Below are 20,650 nucleotides of genomic sequence, written 5' to 3' on the forward strand. Positions count from 1 at the left end.
CTGGCCTCGAACTCAGAAATCCGCCTGCCTCTACCTCCCAAGTGCTAGGATTAAAGGCGTGTGCCACCACGCCTGGCCTACTTGCCTCTTTTATGTCAAAGATCAGCCACTTTGCTAAGCTTGGGGTGACAACACCCTGTGATGAGGGCCAGAGTCCTCAGAAGGCAGGTGCTGCCACAGGCACAAGCCATTGGTTGGTTGGTAAGTTCACCCTCACATCCTACACCAGGAGAGTTCTCAGCTGGCCTATCCTGCTGAGTGACTCTAGTCTCCTGCATTTCCCTGAACCACAGCCCCATTTGGCCTCAGTGTCTGCCAGCAAGGGCACCCACACATCCCGGCTCGCATCCAGTAGCACCAAACACCCTTGAGGCACTGTTGACCCACCCTGGGAGCCCTGACACCCGAGCCAGGAGCACATGGGGGAGACAGTGCCATGGTAGAAGTTCATTCTTGAGCTCGGGAGTTCTGCAAAGCCTGGAGAGAGGGGAATGCAAGTGGAGATTTAAACTCAGGCATAGGGTGAAGCTCCGGCAAACAGATACTAGGAATAGTGTTTGGTTTTATTTATTTAATTTTAATTTTGTTGTTTTGTTTTTCAAGGCAGGGTTTCTTTGTTAGCCCTGGTCATCTTCAAACTTTCTGTGTATAGCCTTGAACTCAGAGATCTATCTGCCTGCCTCAGCCTTTCAAGTGCTGAGAAAGGCTATGATACCATGCCCACCTTAATTTTGATTTTTTGTGTCTATCTGTTTGTCTGCATGTGTGGAGGCTGCAGGAATTCTTTTAGGAGTTGCTTTTCTTCTTCTACCGGGCGGGTCTGGGAAGTCAAACGTAGCTCATTACACTCACTGGGTGTCTGTGCGTTTACCTGAAGAGCAACTCAGAGGCCCCAATCTTGATTTTTTTTAAAAAGTCATTTACTTTTATTTCATGTGCATTGGTGTTTTGCTACATGTATGCTTGTGTGAGGGTGTCAGATGCCCTGGAATTGGTGGGTGCTGGGAATTGAACCTGGGTCCTCTGGAAGAGCAGGCGGTGCTCTTAGCCATTGTTTCAGCCCCATTTTTCTTTTTCTTTTCTTTATTTTTTTCTTTTTTCTTTTCTTTCCTTTTTTTTTTTTTGAGACAGGGTTCTCTCTGTAGCCCATGCTGGCCTCAAGTTCTCTCCAATCTCCCTGCCTCAGCCTCTTGAGAATTGGATTGTAGATGTGTGTCCCCATGCCTGGCTGGAATAGTGTTCTAGTCACAGAAAGAATGTGAAGGGAGGTATGAATGGAGAGAATGTAGGACCAGACCCCCACCCTGTCTCTCAGGGCCTCGCTAGCTGCTTGGTGGGTTGCTTCTATCAACATTCAAAGATTGTCAGGCCTTACTATGAAGGAGTTCGGTGTGACCCTGTGCGGTGAATGTTCAATTCCAGTGATCCCTGCAGGTGAACTGTGCCGGCTAAGAAAATGAGGGCTGGGCGGCTGCACTGGCCTTAGTCCAAAACCAGCCTTCTGCTTTGTACTTACAGTCAGTTAGTCAGCAAATCGGCCAGCTCCCTGCATGCCTCTGGCACCGGGCCCAGACACCCCGAATGCAGCCCTTCCCGGAGCAGATCCTAGGGAGTACCTGCCAAATGGCTCTGTGCTTCCCAGCCTGTCCCAGGCCTCACCCCACTTCATAACCATCCAGGCCAGGAGGAAGCTAAGGAACAGGACCAAGGTTGTCCGCCCCCACCTTAGCGAGACCTCCCTGGCGACTCCACCTCCAAGTCTCCAGTGCAGTCTGTCCTTCACACCTGTGATAACCCCTTCTGCTCGCACCCACACCTTCAGATACACCCACTGAGCTGTAGGCTTGGCTTCAGAGCAATAGCCTTTGGAACGTCTTTTTTTTTTTTTTTAATAATTAAAAAGAAAATCCATGCCAGGTCACACCCAGACCAGTTTTATCGGCCTCTCTGTGAGGGAGTGCACCCTGTTCCACACCCATCAGTAATTTCGGAAACTCCTTGCATAGACTGCAAATGTGCAGACCAAGTAGGAGTTGGGGACCCACGCTCCATGCTCCACGCTCCCCGCTCCCCGGGAGTAGTATTAACAGAAGCAGTTTGTGAGGAATGCAGAGTCCTGCTGCGGTTTAATAAGATCCCCAGGGATTTCCCGGAACTGCCAAGAGTCAGGGACACCACCCTTTGCTGATCCAAGTGCTCAGTTTACACACACACACACACACACACACACACACACACACACACACACACACCATCTCATGAAATGTGTACATCCTTCTCAAACAAACAAGAAAACAAACCTGCAATGCATCCCGGGGGCTCTTATTTAATAAGCATCAATGTGAAGCTCTGTGCAAGAGGCTTGGGCTAAAATCAGGCGAGGTAGTGGCTGGGGAAGGGCTCAGAGGCTAACGGAATGTAAACATCAGCCTCTTCACTCACCAACTGCTTGTTTCTGGGCAACTTCCTCAGCCTCTTAGAGCCTGGGTTTCTTCTTCAGAACAAGACTAATTAATAAACACACCGCACAGGGCTGTGGCCATAAGTGGGAGGGACGTCCCTAAGCCAACTCACCAGTTCTGGGCTAGGTTAAAGCACTGTAAGATCACTATTATAACAAATAAAGCCACAGTGTGGCAGCGAGGGAGGAGGCTACAGGCTTAAGAGCGAGGAGGGCTCAGCCCAGGAGCGTGCTCTACTGGGAACCTGCAGATGCACAGCCTGGGTGTTGCGCACCAGGCTGCTGGATCCCCGCCCCTCTTGGCAGTCTGTCTGCTCCTGACCGATGCAGAGACGGGTCTTGGGTCAGCCTATTTTTGGTAGCATGGATCTGGGCCCCAGATTGTGCTCTTTCCCGGCTAAAGCCCTTTGTGGCTCGGCGAGGCAAACACTTGGCAAGCTCTCTGGCTCTGGGGTGGGTCTCGCGCGGATGGTCCCCCGCAGGCTGTGGCCTCAGGCGTGGCGGGCGGGGGCGCCCTCTCCCGGCCGACGCGAGTACTGCATCCCCCCCTGCGTGGCTGGTGGCTAGGTGGAAACACCACCCCCACGCGTGGTCTGAGTGATCCGTGTAGGGAGCTCCAGGGTCCTCCAAGCGTTCTATTGTCTCCTGTAATTTAATTGTCTTCCCCGAACGCGTTGCTAATTAACTCCTTTCTCTGAGAGCCGCCACACTCTCTCCCCTGCTGTTGTGGATTAATTATGCTGTGCCGGTGAGGGATTTCTCAGCCTCGGCGGGCTCCTTGGATGGGCCTCGAAGCCTAGGACTGGCTTGCCTCTTCCATCACCATGCCTGGGCCCTGTGAGCAATCTCTACAGTCTTGGACTAACCGGTTCGTGCGACCTCTGCAGACTGTAGCCATCAAAATCAAATTTATGTGACTTTATCTACTGTTTTTCCAGCTCTCAAACTATACACACCCAACTGCTTCTCCTCTTAGTTTCAATTCCTGCTGTCTTATCCACTGTCCACACAGCACAACACGCTACGTGGAAGGTTTGCGACAGACCAGTGGGCCAGGTCACAGGGCACATCCACAGCTCAGAACTCCGCTTTCCGGAAGCTTGGGCCACACAGGGAGGGATGTGGGGCAGCCGTCTGTGGCTAAGCGCATCATGCGTGTCTCTTTGGGGGTCATCCCAATAACTCAGAATCATCAGGCATGCAATACTCTGTGTGGTGATCTTTTGGGGGAGGCCAGGGGGCATCTGTGAGGCCACTGCTTAATTCGTTCATTGTCCCCTGCCCAGATGTCTTGCCACTCTATGTCCTGGAGACATATCCTCTATGTCCTCAGGCAGCACCCTCCCAGGGCGATCCCACTCTCCTCTCCCAGTACAAACCTTCCCCAGCCTCTGGCCCGCCTCTCCTCTAGCTCTCTACCTAAGGAAGCATCTCTTTTCAAGAACTTTAGCGGCAAATGCCGCCTGGAATTTGAAAATACTTGGCGGGGAGGTTTCTAAAGGCATTACAAGCAGGCCAGAGAGGGGGCATTCGGGCACAGGGAGAGGCGGAAGAGCTTCCATGCAGGGCTGCTTTTTATCCCGAAGGCCTAGCTCTTAGTGATGAGCCCTGCTCCCCTCTCCTTCGCGGAGGTTCCGGTTTGGGGAAGTGCCTGGCGGGGGACAGGGGGGGGGGCCTTCTGCAGAGCTTTGCATCTTTGCTTTCATCAGCCTGGAGCACTTAGCTCGTGAGCCACACCAGCAGCCAGCCACAGTTCTGCGGGGGTGGGGACGGGGTTGTGGGGGGTGGGGGGCTCTTTCCCAGCAGAGTAGATGAGCTTGTGCAGAGGCTCTGGAAGCCTATGCCCCCTGACACCGGAACCCTGCACCCCAGTGCTTCCTCTACCTGAATCTCTAGAAGCTTGGGTTATACTGGCCCTTTGACCGTGTTTAGTCTCTGTAGGGATGTAGCCAGAAGGACGCTGGGCCTTTCCTTAGAGAGGTGTCATCCTAGAATCTAGAAAGCTGTGCAAAGTGGTCACTCTCCCCAGGCTGAGGAGCAGACGGGTCATGAGCCTCCAGGCAGAGGATGCACCTAGCTCTTCCGTACCAATACTTCCTGTGACGTTCTAGCCGTTCGATGAAAGAATACATTCGATGAAGCCGATACATTGAAGGAATGGACCCAAGAATTACCCAGGGAAAATTTGATTCCGTATTCTTTTCGGCAAAGAACTTGTTGAATGTTTACAATAATTCACTGTGCAGAGGGTGGTGCTCGGAGGCAGGGGCTACACTCCGGATCAAGCTACGTAGCTGTGCAGCTAGGCTCTGCCACTGCTAGCTGTGAGCCTTGGGCAAATTAATAACGTCCCTGCGCCCCTCCCCCCCTTTAAAAAAAACTTGGAAAGTAGGGTTATAACAGAGCTGACTTCACAAGGTTGCTACAGGAAATAAATGAATTAATACAGGTAAAGTTTACGAATGACAAGGGCCAGGCAATGGGGGATGCCGAGCTAATGCTAATAATTATCAATCCTATTAATAAAAATATGTCAGCATGGAGGACTAGAGAGGTTAAAGCTCAGGAGGGAGTGAAGGCATCAGGAGCAGGCCAGAGAGGGGCCTGACTTCCAGAGGTCCTGAGTTCAATGCCCAGCAACCATCTATAATGGGATCTGGTGCCCTCTTCTGGCATTCAGGCATACATGTAGGGAGAATATTGTATACATAATAAATATATCTTTAAGAAAATATATGTCATCATGGAGTTGGGGCAAAACCACCACTCTCTCCATTCCCGCCCTCCGAGGTGTGTGGTGCAGGCAGGAGACAAACCCACAGGAAACAGCAATCGGAGCCACAGAGAACCATGGGAATTTCGGCAGATGGTTCCAGACCAGTCTGGGTCAGGTAAGGCGAAGCCCTGTAGAAGAGTGAGATGTGGACAGGACGGAGCTGTCTAGGCTAAAGATATCTGGGCAAAAGGAAGAACTATGAGAAGGCACTAGGTCACTGGACATAGATAGCCACAAGGGAACGCCTCACCAGGCAGGATAAGGGTGGCGGACACAAGGAAGGGTCAGCCCCACTCTTCAGGGTTCTGTTCTTTCTATACGTAGTAGGAAGGCTTCCTTTTATCCTGTTTCCTGAGGCTATGCAAGAAGGCAGGAGTGGTAAGACACTCTCATGAGCCTGCTTTGGGCATAGGGAGTCAAGACTTTTTTTTTTTTTGGTTTTTCGAGACAGGGTTTCTCTGTGTAGCCCTGCCTGTCCTGGAACTTACTCTGTAGACCAGGATGGCCTTGAATTCAGAAATCCACCTGCCTCTGCCTCCCGAGTACTGGGGTTAATTTTTTTTTAAAAAATGTTCCCAGCTGAATTCCTCAGCAGCTTCGGACCGACTCCTTCAGAAATGGTCTCCAATACGGAGGCCATTCAGACATCAATTGGCACTTGCTTCGCTCATAGGACACCATGAGTTGAGGTGAGGAGTGGCTTCATAAGAAATTATCATGGGGGCTGGTGAGATGGCTCAGTGGGTAAGAGCACCCGACTGCTCTTCCGAAGGTCCTGAGTTCAAATCCCAACAACCACATGGTGGCTCACAACCATCCGTAACAAGATCTGATGCCCTCTTCTGGAGTGTCTGAAGACAGCTACAGTGTACTTACATATAATAAATAAATAAATCTTAAAAAAAAAAAAANNNNTNAAAAAAAAAAGAAATTATCATGGATGAGTCATTGTCCTTGCAGCTCATAGCCTGAGGACTGGGTCCCTAACTAAAGCTGCAAGATGAAGCGCCGTTGCTTCCGAACCCTGCCTTGTAATTCCCAGAAATCACAGGAGCCTCTGTCTACGCACAGCCTTCTTTCCTCCATGCCTGGTGTGCTTCCCTGTATTCTCCTGAGCTACATGTTGCCTCCCCTGGGAAGCCTTCCAGCCCACCCACGTTTGAGGAGGGGCTGCGTTGTCCTCCAGGCTTCCGTAGCACCTTGTCTTCTTCCCTTCAGCCTGCTCCTACCGCTGAATCACAGGCGGCTGCAATTTGTCTTCTTTCCCGTAAGCTCCCTGAAGGCTCATTCATCTTTGCTTTTCTGGTTCTTGGCGTCGTGCCTGGCACAGAGTCAGCCTCAGTGAGTGTTTGGGGATGGGTGGAGTAGCTAGGCCTGCACTGCGTACACGGAGACCATGGAAGGTGGGAGGAGAGGGGCTGCTCCCGGGCACCTCCTGCCCCCGCACAGCAGGCTCTCGGGCCGCAGAGGAGATCTAGGCTCTGCCTCTTCACCCAAGCAATTGGATCCGTAGTTCCTGCACATTCTTTCTTTAAAGTAGTTTTACAATGACTTTTAATTGTGTGAGTGTGTCTGTATATGTGTGTTGGTGTGTCTCTGTGTATGTGCGCAGTGTGAGTGCAGATTCCTGAAGAGGAGCTGGAGTTACAGGTGGTTGTGAGAACCACCTGATGCGGGTGCTAGCACTTGAACTCAGATCCTCTGAAAGAGCAGTACCACGGAGCCATCTCCTCAGCCCCTCCCCCCTCTTTCTCCTTCCCCTTCCCTTCCCCCTCCTCCTCTTCCTCCTCCTCCTCTCCCCCTCCTCCTCTTCCTCCTCCTCCTTCTCCATATGGAGGATGTATCTCAAGTATCCCTGTGACTGTACCTGGAGGCAGAGCAGGACCGCGTGGAAGACATAGGGCACCAAGAGGATGCAGGACACCTGAGGAGCAGGCAAACACACAGGCGACAACGGCCAAGACCATGGAGGACCTAGGGAAGGAGGTTATTTCTTTGTTGCAGCAAAGGGGTCATGCGCGCAAAGTTCCTCAGGTTTGTCCCTTTTCCAGAGTTTTGTGTGTTCCTGGACCTAAGAGTGAGGCCACTTATACCTTGCTTGTCCAATTCTAGGACAAGGAGTCAAAACAGAGTATGCACTCTGAGGGGGTACTTAGGTACGAGAGGTGGGGGTGGGGGGGCAGGTGCCTCTCTCCACTACTCAGTGTAAAGCCAGAGGACCTAGGGTTTCTTTCTGAGATAGGTACACAGCTTTTACACTGCTTTGGGGGTCAAGAGTTGTGTTGCCAAGTGTGCTTGTCGATGCCCTCCCCCAAATTCCTTCTCCACCGAGGTGGTGGAGTGGCTAGTTGCCTGTGGCATTATCAGCTGCTTGATAGGTCAATGCTCAAGGCCCAGAGCCTCAGCACCCTGCCCTGCCTAGCTCAGTGTCCCTGTCACCCTGTCCTTTGAAGTCGCCTGATTTACTCTGTTTCAACCTGCAGGCCACCTTGGATCCTCTCTCTGTGGCCTCTCCAGTCATGTCGTGTGTCTGAGAAGTGCCTCTCTCCCACCATTCCTCTTTCCCAGCCCACAACGCCACCTCCACCCAGATTCTATGGTCCTTCCACTTCATCTCCCCGCTTCCTCTATCCTCAAAGACTCTACTCTTTTTGTTTTTTCTCCTTCTTTGCAGTCTAGTACTGATCCCACCACACCAAAATGTCTGTGGTTCCTGTTGTCCTTCAGACTCGTTACAGATGTGGTTCCTGTTGTCCTTCAGACTCGTTACAGATGTGGTTCCTGTTGTCCTTCAGACTCGTTACAGATGTGGTTCCTGTTGTCCTTCAGACTCGTTACAGATGTGGTTCCTGTGGTCCTAGCTTGCTCTTCAAAGCCTTTCCTGCTCACGGAGCAGTCTCGGCTTTCCCTCCCTCTCACCGTGATGGCCTCTGCGCTTCAAGGCTCCAGGCATGGTCTCTTACCCAGAAACTCCTCCATCTCAATCTGCCAAAATCTCATTCATCTACCCAGACCTGCACAGATGAAAACCCCACCCCACCCTGACAGATGGATATGCACTCCCTGCCTCTCTGAGTCTCTCCTGGAACAAAACCTCCACAGCCTCCGAGGTTTCTGAGCCTGCAATGAGCAGAACACGGCACGGGGAAACAAGCACCCAGTAGTAGTTGTTGAGCAGTGACTAGACGCCTCACCCCAGCTAAGCATCGGATACAGGGCCGAGAAGGGCAGCCGTGGGGTTCCCACAATGAGCTGCCTGCTCTGTCAGGATTTGGCTTCCTGGCTGTGTGTTGGCTGGGGCTCTGATAGGTCACACAAAGTCAGCATTTGCCCTTTGTGCCCCATCCGTCTGGGCCTGCATGTCTTCAGCATGTTTCAGGGGCTATGCCCTCAAGAGCCCGGTATCTTCTTCACTGCACCCAAAGCAGTGAAGCCTGAGAGGTAGGGAGGCCCTGCCTTGTTCTCAAGTTAATCTGGTAGCTGAGATGAAAACGCAGATGGCCTCCCATCCTCTTCCCCGCCTTCCCCTCTGCATCAAGGAGGAGGAAGGAGAGGGAAATTCTCAGATGAGATCTTTCATTCCCGGTCTCTGCGGTGCCGTAGACCTACTACCCACAAGGGCTAAGAGTCGTCACACTACCACACCACACAACCCGGCCCTGAGCAGACACAACAGACGTGGGTCCCGGGGCCAGTGAGAAGAGTGTGGAGCAGAGTCCTGGGTCAGTGCCACGTCAGACCTCAGTGAACCCGAGGGAGGAGCAGGGGTTCCACAGGTGCATGGCTCAGGGAAGCCTGCTGTAGTTGCTTACCCACTGGACCACAGGCACTCCTAACCACTGTAAATCTGTATCGGGGCACGCTGTACCTGCAACCGCCACAACAGACAAACCAAGTACAGTTGAAAACCACGTATTTTATTGATTTTTCTTTATTAACAACAGAGGGCCGTGTGTTCAAATGCCACTCAAGTGCCACACCTGACAATCTCCCTACAGCCGTTAGTCCCTGACCTGTTTAAAGACCTGGCCACCGGAAGTATTCCCTTTCCCCTCTGGGATGTCAGGCTCAGTGGTCCCGAGCCTGGACAACACTATAGGGCTGGCTTTCGAGTTTGGACTGTAGGGTCAAGAGAGCCCCAAGACCCGAACTATCCAGACATCTCCCCTCCCGTGTTTCTTCATGCTGCTAAAGGGTGCCCAGAACTGTGAGCAGAGATACTTGAATGGCTCTTCCACTGAGGAAGCCTGGGCTCCCCTTTAGCCCTGCACATCATTCGTCTCCAAGGGGCCAGCTGCCATGACTGCCAAAAAAGCAGAGCATCATCTGCCCCTGATGGTGGGTGTCTGGATTGCCCACGGGCGGTGCTTGATACAGATAGCTAGGATGAACGGATAAGAGTATGAGCCTAAAAGAATACCTGCTAAGGGAGAAGTGTCAGCAGGAACGCCATTACTACATTAGCCCTCTGGGGGGCACCAAAGTCGGACCTGAGTAATATCCTCCCGCGCTCTGTTCACCAATTCACGCTCTTCTTGGGCAGTGGCTGGGGTCACTGTGGCCACCCACTGGATACTGCAGAGCACAGACTTTGGCCTCAGTGCCTGTATGGATGTTGTATGGGCCCTGGGACCAAGTCAGGAGACGGTTTTTGTGTGGATCCCACACCTTCATTTGCCCCAGGGGTCTGTCTGGTCCTCTGGGTCTCAGGATACAAGGCAGGACCCCTATCTAGAGCTAGCCAGACGGGCAGGAATGGACTGGCAACTGCACCCCAATGTTCTGTCATTCCCACAAACTCCTCAGGGCTGAGCATGACCTCCAGGTTTCTCTCTCCTTACAGCTAACAGCACCAACCTGGCTCTAACATAGTTATACCTCCCTGTCCTCTACTGCTGGCCCCCTCTCAGCTATTGCTAACATCAGGAAGTCTCCTGGGTGGCTGGACTGTGTGCAGAAAGTCTGTGTCATGATTTTTAGACCCTTTCCATGGTTGTCCTACCTCCCGCCCCATGAAAGCAAGTAAAGATCTTATCTCTAAATATCTTCTTTCCTTCTTTCCTAAAGATTTATTTACTTTACGTATGTCAATACACTTCTCTACTTTTTTCAGACACACTAGAAGAGGGCATCAGACCCCACTGCAGATGGTTGTGAGCCACCATGTGGTTNCTGGGAATTGAACTCAGGACCTCTGGAAAAGCAGTCTTAACTGCTGAGCCACCTCTCCAGCCCAAGATCTTGTTTCTAAAGATCTTGTCCCTGGGCCCAACAGTATCAAAGAAGACATTGGAATCAAGGAGTGGAAAGTCATCACTAAGTTCATCTAGAACAAACTAGTACAAAAAAAAAAAAAAAAAACCCTCTTCTTGTAGATAACTGCCTAGATCCTGTCAAAATACCTCCAGGGCCAGCACTCACTCCAGGTAACATTCAATCACTGGCTGGCTTTGGCTGCAAAAGAGTTAACCCATTTGCTCCTCCCTCCTTCCCCTCCAATACTCACTCTCTCTCTGTGCTCATAACAACACTCCTTACCTCCTCCCCCTCTTACACACACACACACACACACACACACACACACACACACACACGATTATATAAGGCTATATAAGAAGCACACTTCTCTTATTACTTATGGGTAAGTAACTCCCTCTTCTCTCTCCCTTCTCCCTTCCCAATAGCTAGCAAAACAAACAAACAAACGAACAAAAATCTGAAGGCTGGAGACCAAAGGGAAAGGCCAGAGAAATTCCAGAGAAAAGAACTATTCAGCTAACTCCTGGGCTGGGCTGGGGCAGGTTGGACAGAGAACAGCATTGAAGAACATCAGGCTGTTGATTACTGTCTCTAGGGAAAGGGCTCTGTACTCCGGCTGAGCAGCAAGTGCCTGTGCCACCCCCCCCTCCCAACACAAATACTATTGCTTATCCCTCACAGTGGACGAGGGTGGATCCCCACCCCTTCCCATTCTCACTAGCAGTTGGCAAAGCTTACTTGACTGCTTCTCATTCATGGTAGCTACCATTTACCAGCCTCTCGGTTCTGTGGAATCTCCTGCTAGCAGCAAGAATGTAGTCTCCAAATATCAACACAGAGAGAAGGACTTTAGCAAAAGCATCAATGACCCGAGACACAGGAGAGGAAAGGCCAGGTAGGGGCAGAGAAGGGCTCACCAGAAAAAAAAAAACAAAAAACCAAAAAACTTGAAGTAGAAACACCTTAACGATTTAGCAGCTCCCTACCTGGCTGGCCCTGGAGCAGCCGAGTGGTGCCCAGGCAGCCACTTCCCTTCCACGTCGAGATGCACCTGTTAACATATCCTCTGAGGACTGAAGACCTGGGGTGGATATGAGGCCCTTCCTAGGGGAGGGTGTGGTGTGTCACAGGTGAAGACAAGGGTGCTGTGGTCTTAGGTTCAGGAGAAACTGAGACACAGAAATGGCAGGAGTGCCTGCCAGCTATTTGTCCTGCTGCTTCGAGCTCTCGGTGCCGACATTGAACATGGGGACCAGCAAGCCAAGCAGCCATCTCTTTCCGAAGACCTCCTGTAAGTTCTTGCGCCAGGGTCGGGCTCTTACAGCCATCCCCTTTCGAACCTGGTAGCGGGTTTGCCCCCGGAGGATCAACAGCAGTTGGTGGCAGCAGAAACCGGCGCAGGCCAGGCCGACAGCGAACCAGAGGTAAAGCATGAGGATGACGAACATGTCAGAACCGAGGACAGCTCCTGCGGGGGTGGGGGAGGGAAAACACCAGACCGCTTTACACCCAGGCCACGTAGCCAGGCGCTCCGCGCGCTCTGGCGCTTTCCGCTGAGAGGCAGAGAGACAGGCTCACGAGTTGGAAGTTGCGATTTGTAGCAATCTCAGCTCTGCTGCCTGGGAAGAGGCTGAGCTCCTTGGCCCAAGTTTTCCTTAGTGCTGATGGCTCCTGAGGAGAGAGCGGGAGAACCCGGTGTCTGGGGAGATGGAGAACAAACTAAAAGAACTCAGTGAAAAGAGCTCTCAGCACAGCCTAGACTCTGCACATTTCCCTACACAGTGCCTCCCCCCCCCCCATTTCGCTTTCTGGATTGGAATCGAGATGGGGGGTGGGTCAGAGGAAGAAGGGGGAGCGAGTTTAGGAACCTAGAGAGAGAGAGAGAGCTGGTACCTGGGCAGCTGTCTAGACTGCATCCAGTTCTCCCTGTGAGGCTGGGAGCACTGTCTGGGAGGATCTGGGAAAGTGACAGCATGATGGAGAACAGAACCTAGTCATGGGAACAAGTCACGAGCTCAGCCTCAAGGGCAGCACACAGCCGACTTAGAGAACAATTCAGTCATCAATGTTAATAAGGGAAGGAGACACTGGAACACTCAGCCAAAGTAGTCGGGTCAGTCAAGACAGAGGCTAAGGCGCAAAGAAACTCTTAAGGCCATCATTTCAGCACCCTGCCGCGGGACAGCACCCACGCTACACCCTTTACACCGAGCACATCCTGTGGCTGTTTTTAAAGGTCCCCTTTGTAACACACCTCAAGCATCCCCAGAGTTTGAGGTGGGGGGATTGGTCCATGTTCGGTTTGAGTCTCTCAGCTGTGTGGACTTTCATAGGTTCCTTAACCTCTCTGAGCTCTACGTGGCTCATGAGCAACGTGTCTATAATGCTTCATAGGTTTTCAGTGTTACAGGTGTTCAGAGTTGCCAGCGTTGTGGTTTACCCCTGGTGCTGAGTGCCATGGCTTGGAGAAGGAGGCTACATCTCCAAATGGTTCAGGTTTAAGTCCCAAGACCCTCAGGCCTTCCCCCACCTTTCCAGGGCTCGGAGCCCTGTCTGTGCTACAGTTTTAGTAGCTGTAGCAAACACATCTATGTTGGCATGCTTAGCAGCCAGAGCAGTGGGTTGAGAATAGAACTTGGGTCCCTTTCTTATTTCCTGGACAAGCCCCCCCTTCTCTAGAGAGGCTCGGGTGCTTGTACAGAGGTATCAGTACACAAGGCACCTACAAAAATCTCCACTATCGTCTCCGCCCCCTCCCCCCTCCCCGCCCCCAGCACTTACTTGCTCCAGCCCACTTCTTCCCAGGCTCCAGTTTCCTGATTCCTAAGAAGTAGACTTTAACACCTGTCAGTCTGATCCACGGTGGATTCAGCAGTCAGGATGAATCGATCTGCCGGCTTGCTCACTGGAAGCCCTAGGAGCTTGGTTTTCGAGACAGGGTTTCTCTGTGTAGCCCTGGCTGTCCTGGAACTCACTCTGTAGACCAGGCTGGCTTCGAACTCAGAAATCCGCCTGCCTCTGCCTCCCGAGTGCTGGGATTAAAGGCGTGGCAGCCACGCCCCGCTTGCCCTAGGAGCTTGGATAACAGGATTCTCTTTGCAAAGTTAGAGACAAATCGGTCCATCTGCCCGGAGGATAGAAATCTTGTCCAGCAGACATTTGGAGAGGCCCCTCCACCATTGTTGGACAGACTCAGGTAAAGCTGGGCCGTCCCCTGACCCACTTTTTCCTTGTCAGCACAAATTAGCTTGGGCAGCTATGTGCAGGGCAGAGACTCCTGGGGCCATGGTGTCTTTCCAGCTTGAGGAATACTGATGTGCAAGCTACCCCTCCAGCCAGGATGTGAGAGACTCAGAGCTGTCAAGCTTAGGCCTGCCTTGCAACTCAGCCCTGGGAACAAGTCAGGCTGACAGAAGCCATTTACCGCAAGTTTCTAAATCAAGGCATGAGGCAAAGACCTTTGGCCCCATGTAGCAGCTACAAAAGGCTATTCTGGGGCCCTGCTTTCTTCCTTTCAAAGTGTTTGAAGTTACCTGTCCTGGCTGCTTCAGTGCCTCTAAACAGTGTAATAATAGTTTCTCTTTCAGAAAATCATACAAGTTTCTTAAAGGATCTGAAAGATTACATCATCTAATTTCTCTCTCCTTGCTCTCCCCCGGCAACCGTCTCTAACACTGCTGCCAAACCATCCCCCAGCATACTCTGTAATACATCTGGGCATGGGCAGTCCCCCTCCTCCCAAAGAGGCTCAATCAGCACGAAGCAAGACTAAACAGGCAGGGTGGCAGAGCAGAAAAGGATGATCTCGGAGTCCAAAACTAAGCGGCTCAGCAGCAACTTAACCTTTGCTTTAAACCCCGGCTTTAAAAAACTATAACACAATACCTGTCTCCCAGATCCTAAGGATCCGATGCAAAGAGACACGTCTAGTGGGGCACAAAATAGATATCCAATGAATTCTAGTTTAGTTTTTCTCCTATGGGGACTTCTAGTGCTGTCTATCAACTGATACTAATCCAGATGCCATGCCAAACAATGTCACTTCCATTCTCTAGATAAGAATGAGGCTCACAGAGGTGACACAAAGCCAAAAGTTAGGACACCCTTCCAAGACTCCTCAACAGACCTCTCTCTTGCCTGTGGCATTACCTGAGGGTCTGAGATCAGTGGTCAGTAGTATTTTGGAAGAATCTCCCCAAACAAAGGTAGGGGATTTTCAAGGCCCTGTCCAGAGTCATCTCAGGTTTTGACGACAGGGATAATTTCTGGATTAAACAACTGCTTTTAAGCAGCCTCCTGCCCTCTGGTTCTCCTGAGCAGCTGAGAGGGTACGCTCTGGACCATTTGGACTGGAAACTGGGGTAGAAGAGTCTCAAAGGAGAAGGCTGAAGAGAAGATCGTATGTGTGTGGACAGGGCCAGGGAGGGATGTGAGGGGGTGAGCCTAGAAGGAAGGCGAGGAGGATCTGGCGATGAGAAACCTTGCATCCATTTTTCCTGTGGGTGTGGTGAAAGACGGCGAGGCTCATTCTAAAGCCAGCACAGATGCTTGGGCCCTGAGGTGGGCAAGGGCTGGCTTTTTTTCTCCCATCAGATCAAAGCAAGGGGCTCCCTCCCTCCCTTCCATATTTCCCAGACCTAGCACATATGGGCAGGCCTCACGCCCAGACTTAAATCCAACCATTTCAAGGTCCTCCTTCTGGAACCACCCATTTTTATGGTTGGAGAGACTACTTGGAAAAGGATGTGCAATCAGGTTCTCTAGCTCTCCCCGTCGCCCCACCTGCCTGCTCTCACACTCCACCCCCAGCCCACCCACCCACCCTCCCCCACCCTGCTTATTTCAGTCCTGGCAGCCTTCTATGCCAGCACCAAGATCCAGAAGGCCCCCGAGCTCCAAGTTCTGGGCCCAGCTTAGCCACCATCTATCTCTCCAGGCATTTCTCATGGCTGTTTCTCCCTGGGCTCCTGTGTTCCCACTGCCAAACGGCACAGTAGTTCTATGTCTGTGAAGGGCTGAGCTAAAGATACAACTGAAATGAGGGTTCCCCCGGGGTACAGAAAAAATGTTTTAAATACCCAGGCCAGGCCAGTCTAGGTGTCAGCACGGTCAGGCTTTCTGTAGAAGTAGCTGCCTTTCTTTGACAGGGAAGGTGTTTGGGAATATGGACCTTGAAAATGAGTATGAAATTGTGATTTAAGCACCTGGATACAAGCCAGAGACAGCCATTCTAGGGAAGTTAAGATATTAGGCAGGTCATTTAGCCCATCTAAGACTCAGTTTATCTGTGAAATGGACCTAAGAACACCAGACACACATCTTTGTGCCCATACCATTATTAATTGTAGAGATCAAATTGGTCAGAATTCAAGATCAAAGGCGAGAAAAGGGCTGGTGAGATGGCTCAGTGAGTAAGAGCACCGACTGCTCTTCTGAAGGTCCAGAATTCAAATCCCAGCAACCACGTATTGGCTCACAACCATCCCTAATGAGATCTGATGCCCTCTTCTGGAGTGTCCGAAGACAGCTACAGTGTACTTACATATAATAAATAAAACTTTAAAAAACAAAAACAAACAAACAAACAAACAAACAAAGGTGGGAAAAGAGTGGAAGGCAAGGAAGTAGGGACACATGCCAGGGTCAGGTAAGATAGAACTGCCACCAGAACAGGGCTTCTCAGGGCCAGGTATCATGGGATGTTCTTAGAGACACACAGTTCAAATGACAGTCCTCACCATGGTACCATGTGAGCATTGGTTTGAGGACTCATGTACCTGGCTCCAGCAGGTGTCAGAGCATCCCAGAGGGTCAGATCCCATGTCAGCGTGGATCTGTGGTGTGTCAGCTTGTAGCCAGTGGGGTGGCTCTGAGCCACCAAGAGTCTGGTTTAGTCTAACATAGTGGGTGGGAGGTTGGAAGTTAGCCCCCTGCTCAGCACAGCCTGAAGTCAGGTTTAGCCTGGGTGTGGTTGTTTGCTAAGATCTCCTGAAGGAATGTGTGTAGGCCTGGGGTCTAGGTCTATGGAGAACATAGCATGTTCTCTGAAGGGATGTACCTGGTCTGAGAAGAGTATAGCTTGGGTACCATAATTTTATGAGTAATATATAGTATGAAAGAGGAGGCGGGTGGGATACAGAGCATGCCCAGTTCATCCTAATTGCTGATAGATTACAATCTGTTCTCTTAGTATGCCTCCTGGAATACTGGGGCATAATGATACCAAACAACTGTCTATCTGACTGTTTGAGCTGAGCATTCTGTGCTTTTTATTTGAAAAACTTGGAGTTGGGCTGGGAGGTCTCGTTTGCTGAACCTGCCTGCCACGGCCCACTCACCGGAGAAGAACTGGCTGATTGAAGTGGGCAGGAGCGTGAGGAAGGCCAGGGGGTGGGCGAAGGAGATGGAAAGGACAGCTGAGATGTAGGCCACTCCGGCCACCATGGAGTAAAGGCAGGCCAGCGAGGTGTAGAGGCAGAACAGAATGAAGTTGCGCATGTTCCTGCTGCCGATGCAGTTGCCGGTGAAGAAACAGTGATGGTCGTGCCTCAGTGTGACTCGGGAGCACACTCGGCAGAAGTGGGTGCTGGGTGGTGGGCACTGAGGTCTCTGGGACGTGGTCCCCTGGCAGGTGCCCAGGTCGTCTGGGGAGTTCTGGATGACCAGGACGTAATTGCCCAGGGCGTTGGCTGAGAGGAACAGGAAGAGCGCCCCGTGAAGCATGGCAGGCGAGAAGAGCAGGGTGGCTGTGGGGTCCTCACGCATGCTGGGCAGGAAGAGGAAAAGCTGCAGTCCGAAGGTCACCAGGGAAATGCAAAGGAAATAGGCGGGGGCCACCACGTTGAGCAGCCGCAAGGCCAGCATCCTCGATTACATTCCTAAGGGGCACAAGGAGAGAGGAAGCCTTACAGCATTGTCCAGGGTCGCCATGGCACTCTTCTCCTTGAAGGGCGGGAATACAAATTTCCCAAACACTGCCCCTTGGATCACCCTTTCCAGTTTCCTTAATTTGAGACCAAGCAGGTTAGAGACCCAGAAACCATAGCTGGTCAGCATCTGACCAGATCTACTTTGTCTAAGTCCTTGTTGCCTTGGAGTCTGCAGAGGTACAAGGAGAAAAGGACCTGTTTGCAGTTTGGAGTGATTGTGTGTGTGGAGGAGGGGAAGGGGGCTCGGAGCAGAGGGGTGAATCTGCTATTGTATCACAGTAGTGGATACAACCCACCTTTGGGATCTCTGGCTGAGACTTCCCTAGCAGGGGAAGGATGGGAGTTAGGGGCGGTGGTGGGGTGGAGAGAACAGTTTGATTCTTGGAGATCCTGATTCACCCCTCCCCCTACTCCTACCTTGAGCAATATTCTGTGACCCCAAGGCTCTCTGGATGCAGCTATGCTGTGAACCATGATGTGTGTTTTCTTGTGTGCAACTGTACATGTTATCTGTGTGCGTCTGAGTATGTATGTATATGCTCTCTCCCACCTGACAAACACTGGATACAGTCACACGTGTTCAGGTGCTTGGGTGGGGTGGAGATGTAGCCAGAGTACCTGTGCCACTGGGTCCTGGTCAGTTCATTTTCCAGCCTCTGGTTGCCCTGACTATTGCTACAAAATCTTTGCAAAGAGTGTTTTTCCTTTGAGGCAATGAAATTGAAATCCCCCATTCGCACCCGCCTTTCACTTTCCTGGCGGGAGAAACCCAAACAATCCCCAAGGCGCCGAAACCCTTTCGATGCCAAGAAGCCCGTCCTGGGTGGACTAGTGGATGCTTGACAGCTTTTCCTAGAATGAACCCCCACACAGAGCCGAACGCAGCCCCACCTCCTACAGCCCGGGCCCCTCCCCGACTTCGGATACCACGGGGAAATAGGTTCCGTGTGTCGAGAAGAACTTTCCAGTGATCTAAGTAATCGGCCAGAAGGAGGCACGAAAAAAGTTCTGGAAAGGTGGTTGAATCCAAGATGGATGGATACCACGGGCCTGGGGTTCAGGCTGCCCCGTCCGGGCCGAGACATTGATCACCTTGAAATCTTTGCAGGTGCCTGACGATCTGGGTACCTGCGGCTTCTCTGCACTGTTGGGGCGCAGCGCAGGGCAAGCGTGGGGGCGATCGCTGGGGGCTCATCCCCCACCCCCCGTAGCCATGCATCCCCGGAGGCCACGGGGGCGCTGCCCACTCCACAGAACCCTAGGTACCGGGCTTCAACGAGGGAAGCAAGTGTCTTCCCGGCGCCAGTCGCCAGGGGGGTGCGGGAGCAGCCTCCAGATGCGCCGCGGCTCTGGGAAGGCAAAGGACAGGGGCCGGGCGGGGGGGAGTGCGGGGCGCCGGGTGGGCGGCTGCAGCCCGGGCCCTGTGTCCCGCAACGGTCCGCAGAGAGTGGCGGGCGGCAGCGAGCGTGGGGAGCTGTCCGCTCAGCACCGGCGTCTGCCTCACCGGCCTCCGAGGGCGGCACCGGAGCCCTGCGGACCCAGACAGCGCGGGCACCCACCGGTTCCTCAGCCACTGCCTCCTGGACGCCCGGGCAGCCGCCCCCCCCCCCCCGGAGCAGCCGCAGCGCCGCAGAGGGCTGGGGAACGAACTCACCGAGCTCTAGTCGCGACAGGAGGAGCCCCGGACGCCAACCCTGGTCTTCCCTGAGGCTGCAAAGTTGTGGGCTCGCCCGACTGGCTCGCAGCCTCCTCACGCTTCGCTTCGGGGACTGGGCAGGTAGCGGGAGTGTGGGAGGAGGGAGCGGGCAGCTGCCTCCCTCCTACTTGGGTGCCAGAGAGTGGGGGCCAGGAGACGGCGGGGATGGCAGCTGGGCACCCCCCCCCAGCTCCGCCACCCCTCCCTCCGCTCCTGGGGGCGGTGCTCTGGCCACTGGCTCAGCACTGAGGACTTGCCCCCCCACCCCGCCCTTCTTTCACCCCCCAACCCACCCAGGGCGAATTGTGGCGCCCTGCCTTACTGCAACCCTGGTTCCAACTGGGAGATGGGGACTCAGCCTTGATGAAGAAGCTCCAGTCATATCCTGACCTCCCTTCCTCCCCTCTTCCTGTTTGTGACCCCTCCCTGCTGGCGGCTAGGACCAAGGGAAATCTTGTATGTAGGTGGGGGGTGGGGTGGAGTTGATGTTAAGAGCTCAGTTTACCAGGGTAACATCCAAGAAGATCAGCATTATCTCAGAAGGGCTGTGAGCTGAGGGGTGAGAGCCAGTCTACCTGGGTGTGGGTACCCACCGTTTACCATTTACTGGGAAACAGTGTGTTCTGTAGAACAGAGGACTGACTGACAGGAGCTATAAAGCCTGCTAGGGATGGGGACCATTCATTTCCCAGATCACACTACAGATTGGCCCTTTCCTCAGTGCTGAACCCACGGCACAACAGCTGCATTCATCCTCTGGTATGATCCCCGAATCTAGCTGAGCCTCCTTCTAGAGGCAAGAAGGTGACACTAAGTCACATGATCCAAGGTCATGCAGCAGGTGAGTGGTAGGGCCTGGGTTTGAACCTGGTTCTACCACAATGATCCTGTTCTCCGCCTCTGCCCATGTCAGCATCACTTGAGAACTAGGAGTGTGGATGGTTTAGGAGAGGGGAGGACAACCGGGTTTAAGCACAGCTGGGACTTGAAGCTTCTCCTGTCTTCTTTTCATGCTTTCTCATGTGTGCGCCATGGGACACCAAGAGGGTGGTAACATCAGTGTATGGCAAACATTTCTGTGTGTGTGTGTGTGCGTGTGTGTGTGTGCGTGTGCGTGTGCGTGTGTGTGTGTGTGTGCGTGTGTGTGTGCGCGCGCGCACATGTACCCAGCCGTGTAGGTGGAGTCTAAGACCATGAAACGTAGCAAGAGTATCTATGCCTTTACCAGCCTCAGTTGCCCAAGCTGCCATGACTTTCAATACTGCCTTCTCCACCCCTCTCTGTGTGTGGGCAAACATAATAAATGCTCATTGCTATCTCGACTGGTTGATTAAAACGAGCAATCCTTTGAAGTGAAGGCCATATGCCGATCGGCTTAGCCTCTATTTTTGAATCATCAGACACTGTTTTCTCTGTATTTTATCAGCATACATAAAAATAAAAAAGGGGCCAGGAAACCTTTCTGTGTTCTAAAAGAATCTTATATATGAAAGGAAGAACAGCATGCCAGGAGGCAGTGTCTGAGAATC

General features: G+C 52.5%; 1 protein-coding gene across 1 annotated transcript; it reads right to left on the reverse strand.

The window, feature by feature from the left end:
- Window positions 1–9,156: 9,156 nt before the first annotated feature.
- Window positions 9,157–19,310, reverse strand: Zdhhc22 (zinc finger DHHC-type containing 22). Its single transcript, XM_021202705.2, has 3 exons — window positions 19,080–19,310; window positions 16,835–17,374; window positions 9,157–11,964 (listed from the first exon to the last, which is right to left on the reverse strand). The coding sequence occupies exons 2-3, from the start codon at window positions 17,358–17,360 to the stop codon at window positions 11,699–11,701; spliced, it is 792 nt and encodes a 263-aa protein (XP_021058364.1). The 5' UTR covers window positions 17,361–17,374; window positions 19,080–19,310; the 3' UTR covers window positions 9,157–11,698.
- Between the last annotated feature and the right edge of the window lie 1,340 nt (window positions 19,311–20,650).

Source organism: Mus pahari, chromosome 7, assembly GCF_900095145.1.
Source record: "Mus pahari chromosome 7, PAHARI_EIJ_v1.1, whole genome shotgun sequence".
Classification (NCBI taxonomy): domain Eukaryota; kingdom Metazoa; phylum Chordata; class Mammalia; order Rodentia; family Muridae; genus Mus; species Mus pahari.

Bases quoted from the DNA above. Each gene is read 5' to 3' on its own strand.
- Zdhhc22 (XM_021202705.2), bottom strand. From the start codon at position 17,360: ATGCTGGCCTTGCGGCTGCTCAACGTGGTGGCCCCCGCCTATTTCCTT. The intron at 11,965-16,834 runs GTGAGTGGGCCG...CCACCCCCGCAG, and splicing joins AATCAGCCAGTTCTTCTCCG to GAGCTGTCCTCGGTTCTGAC.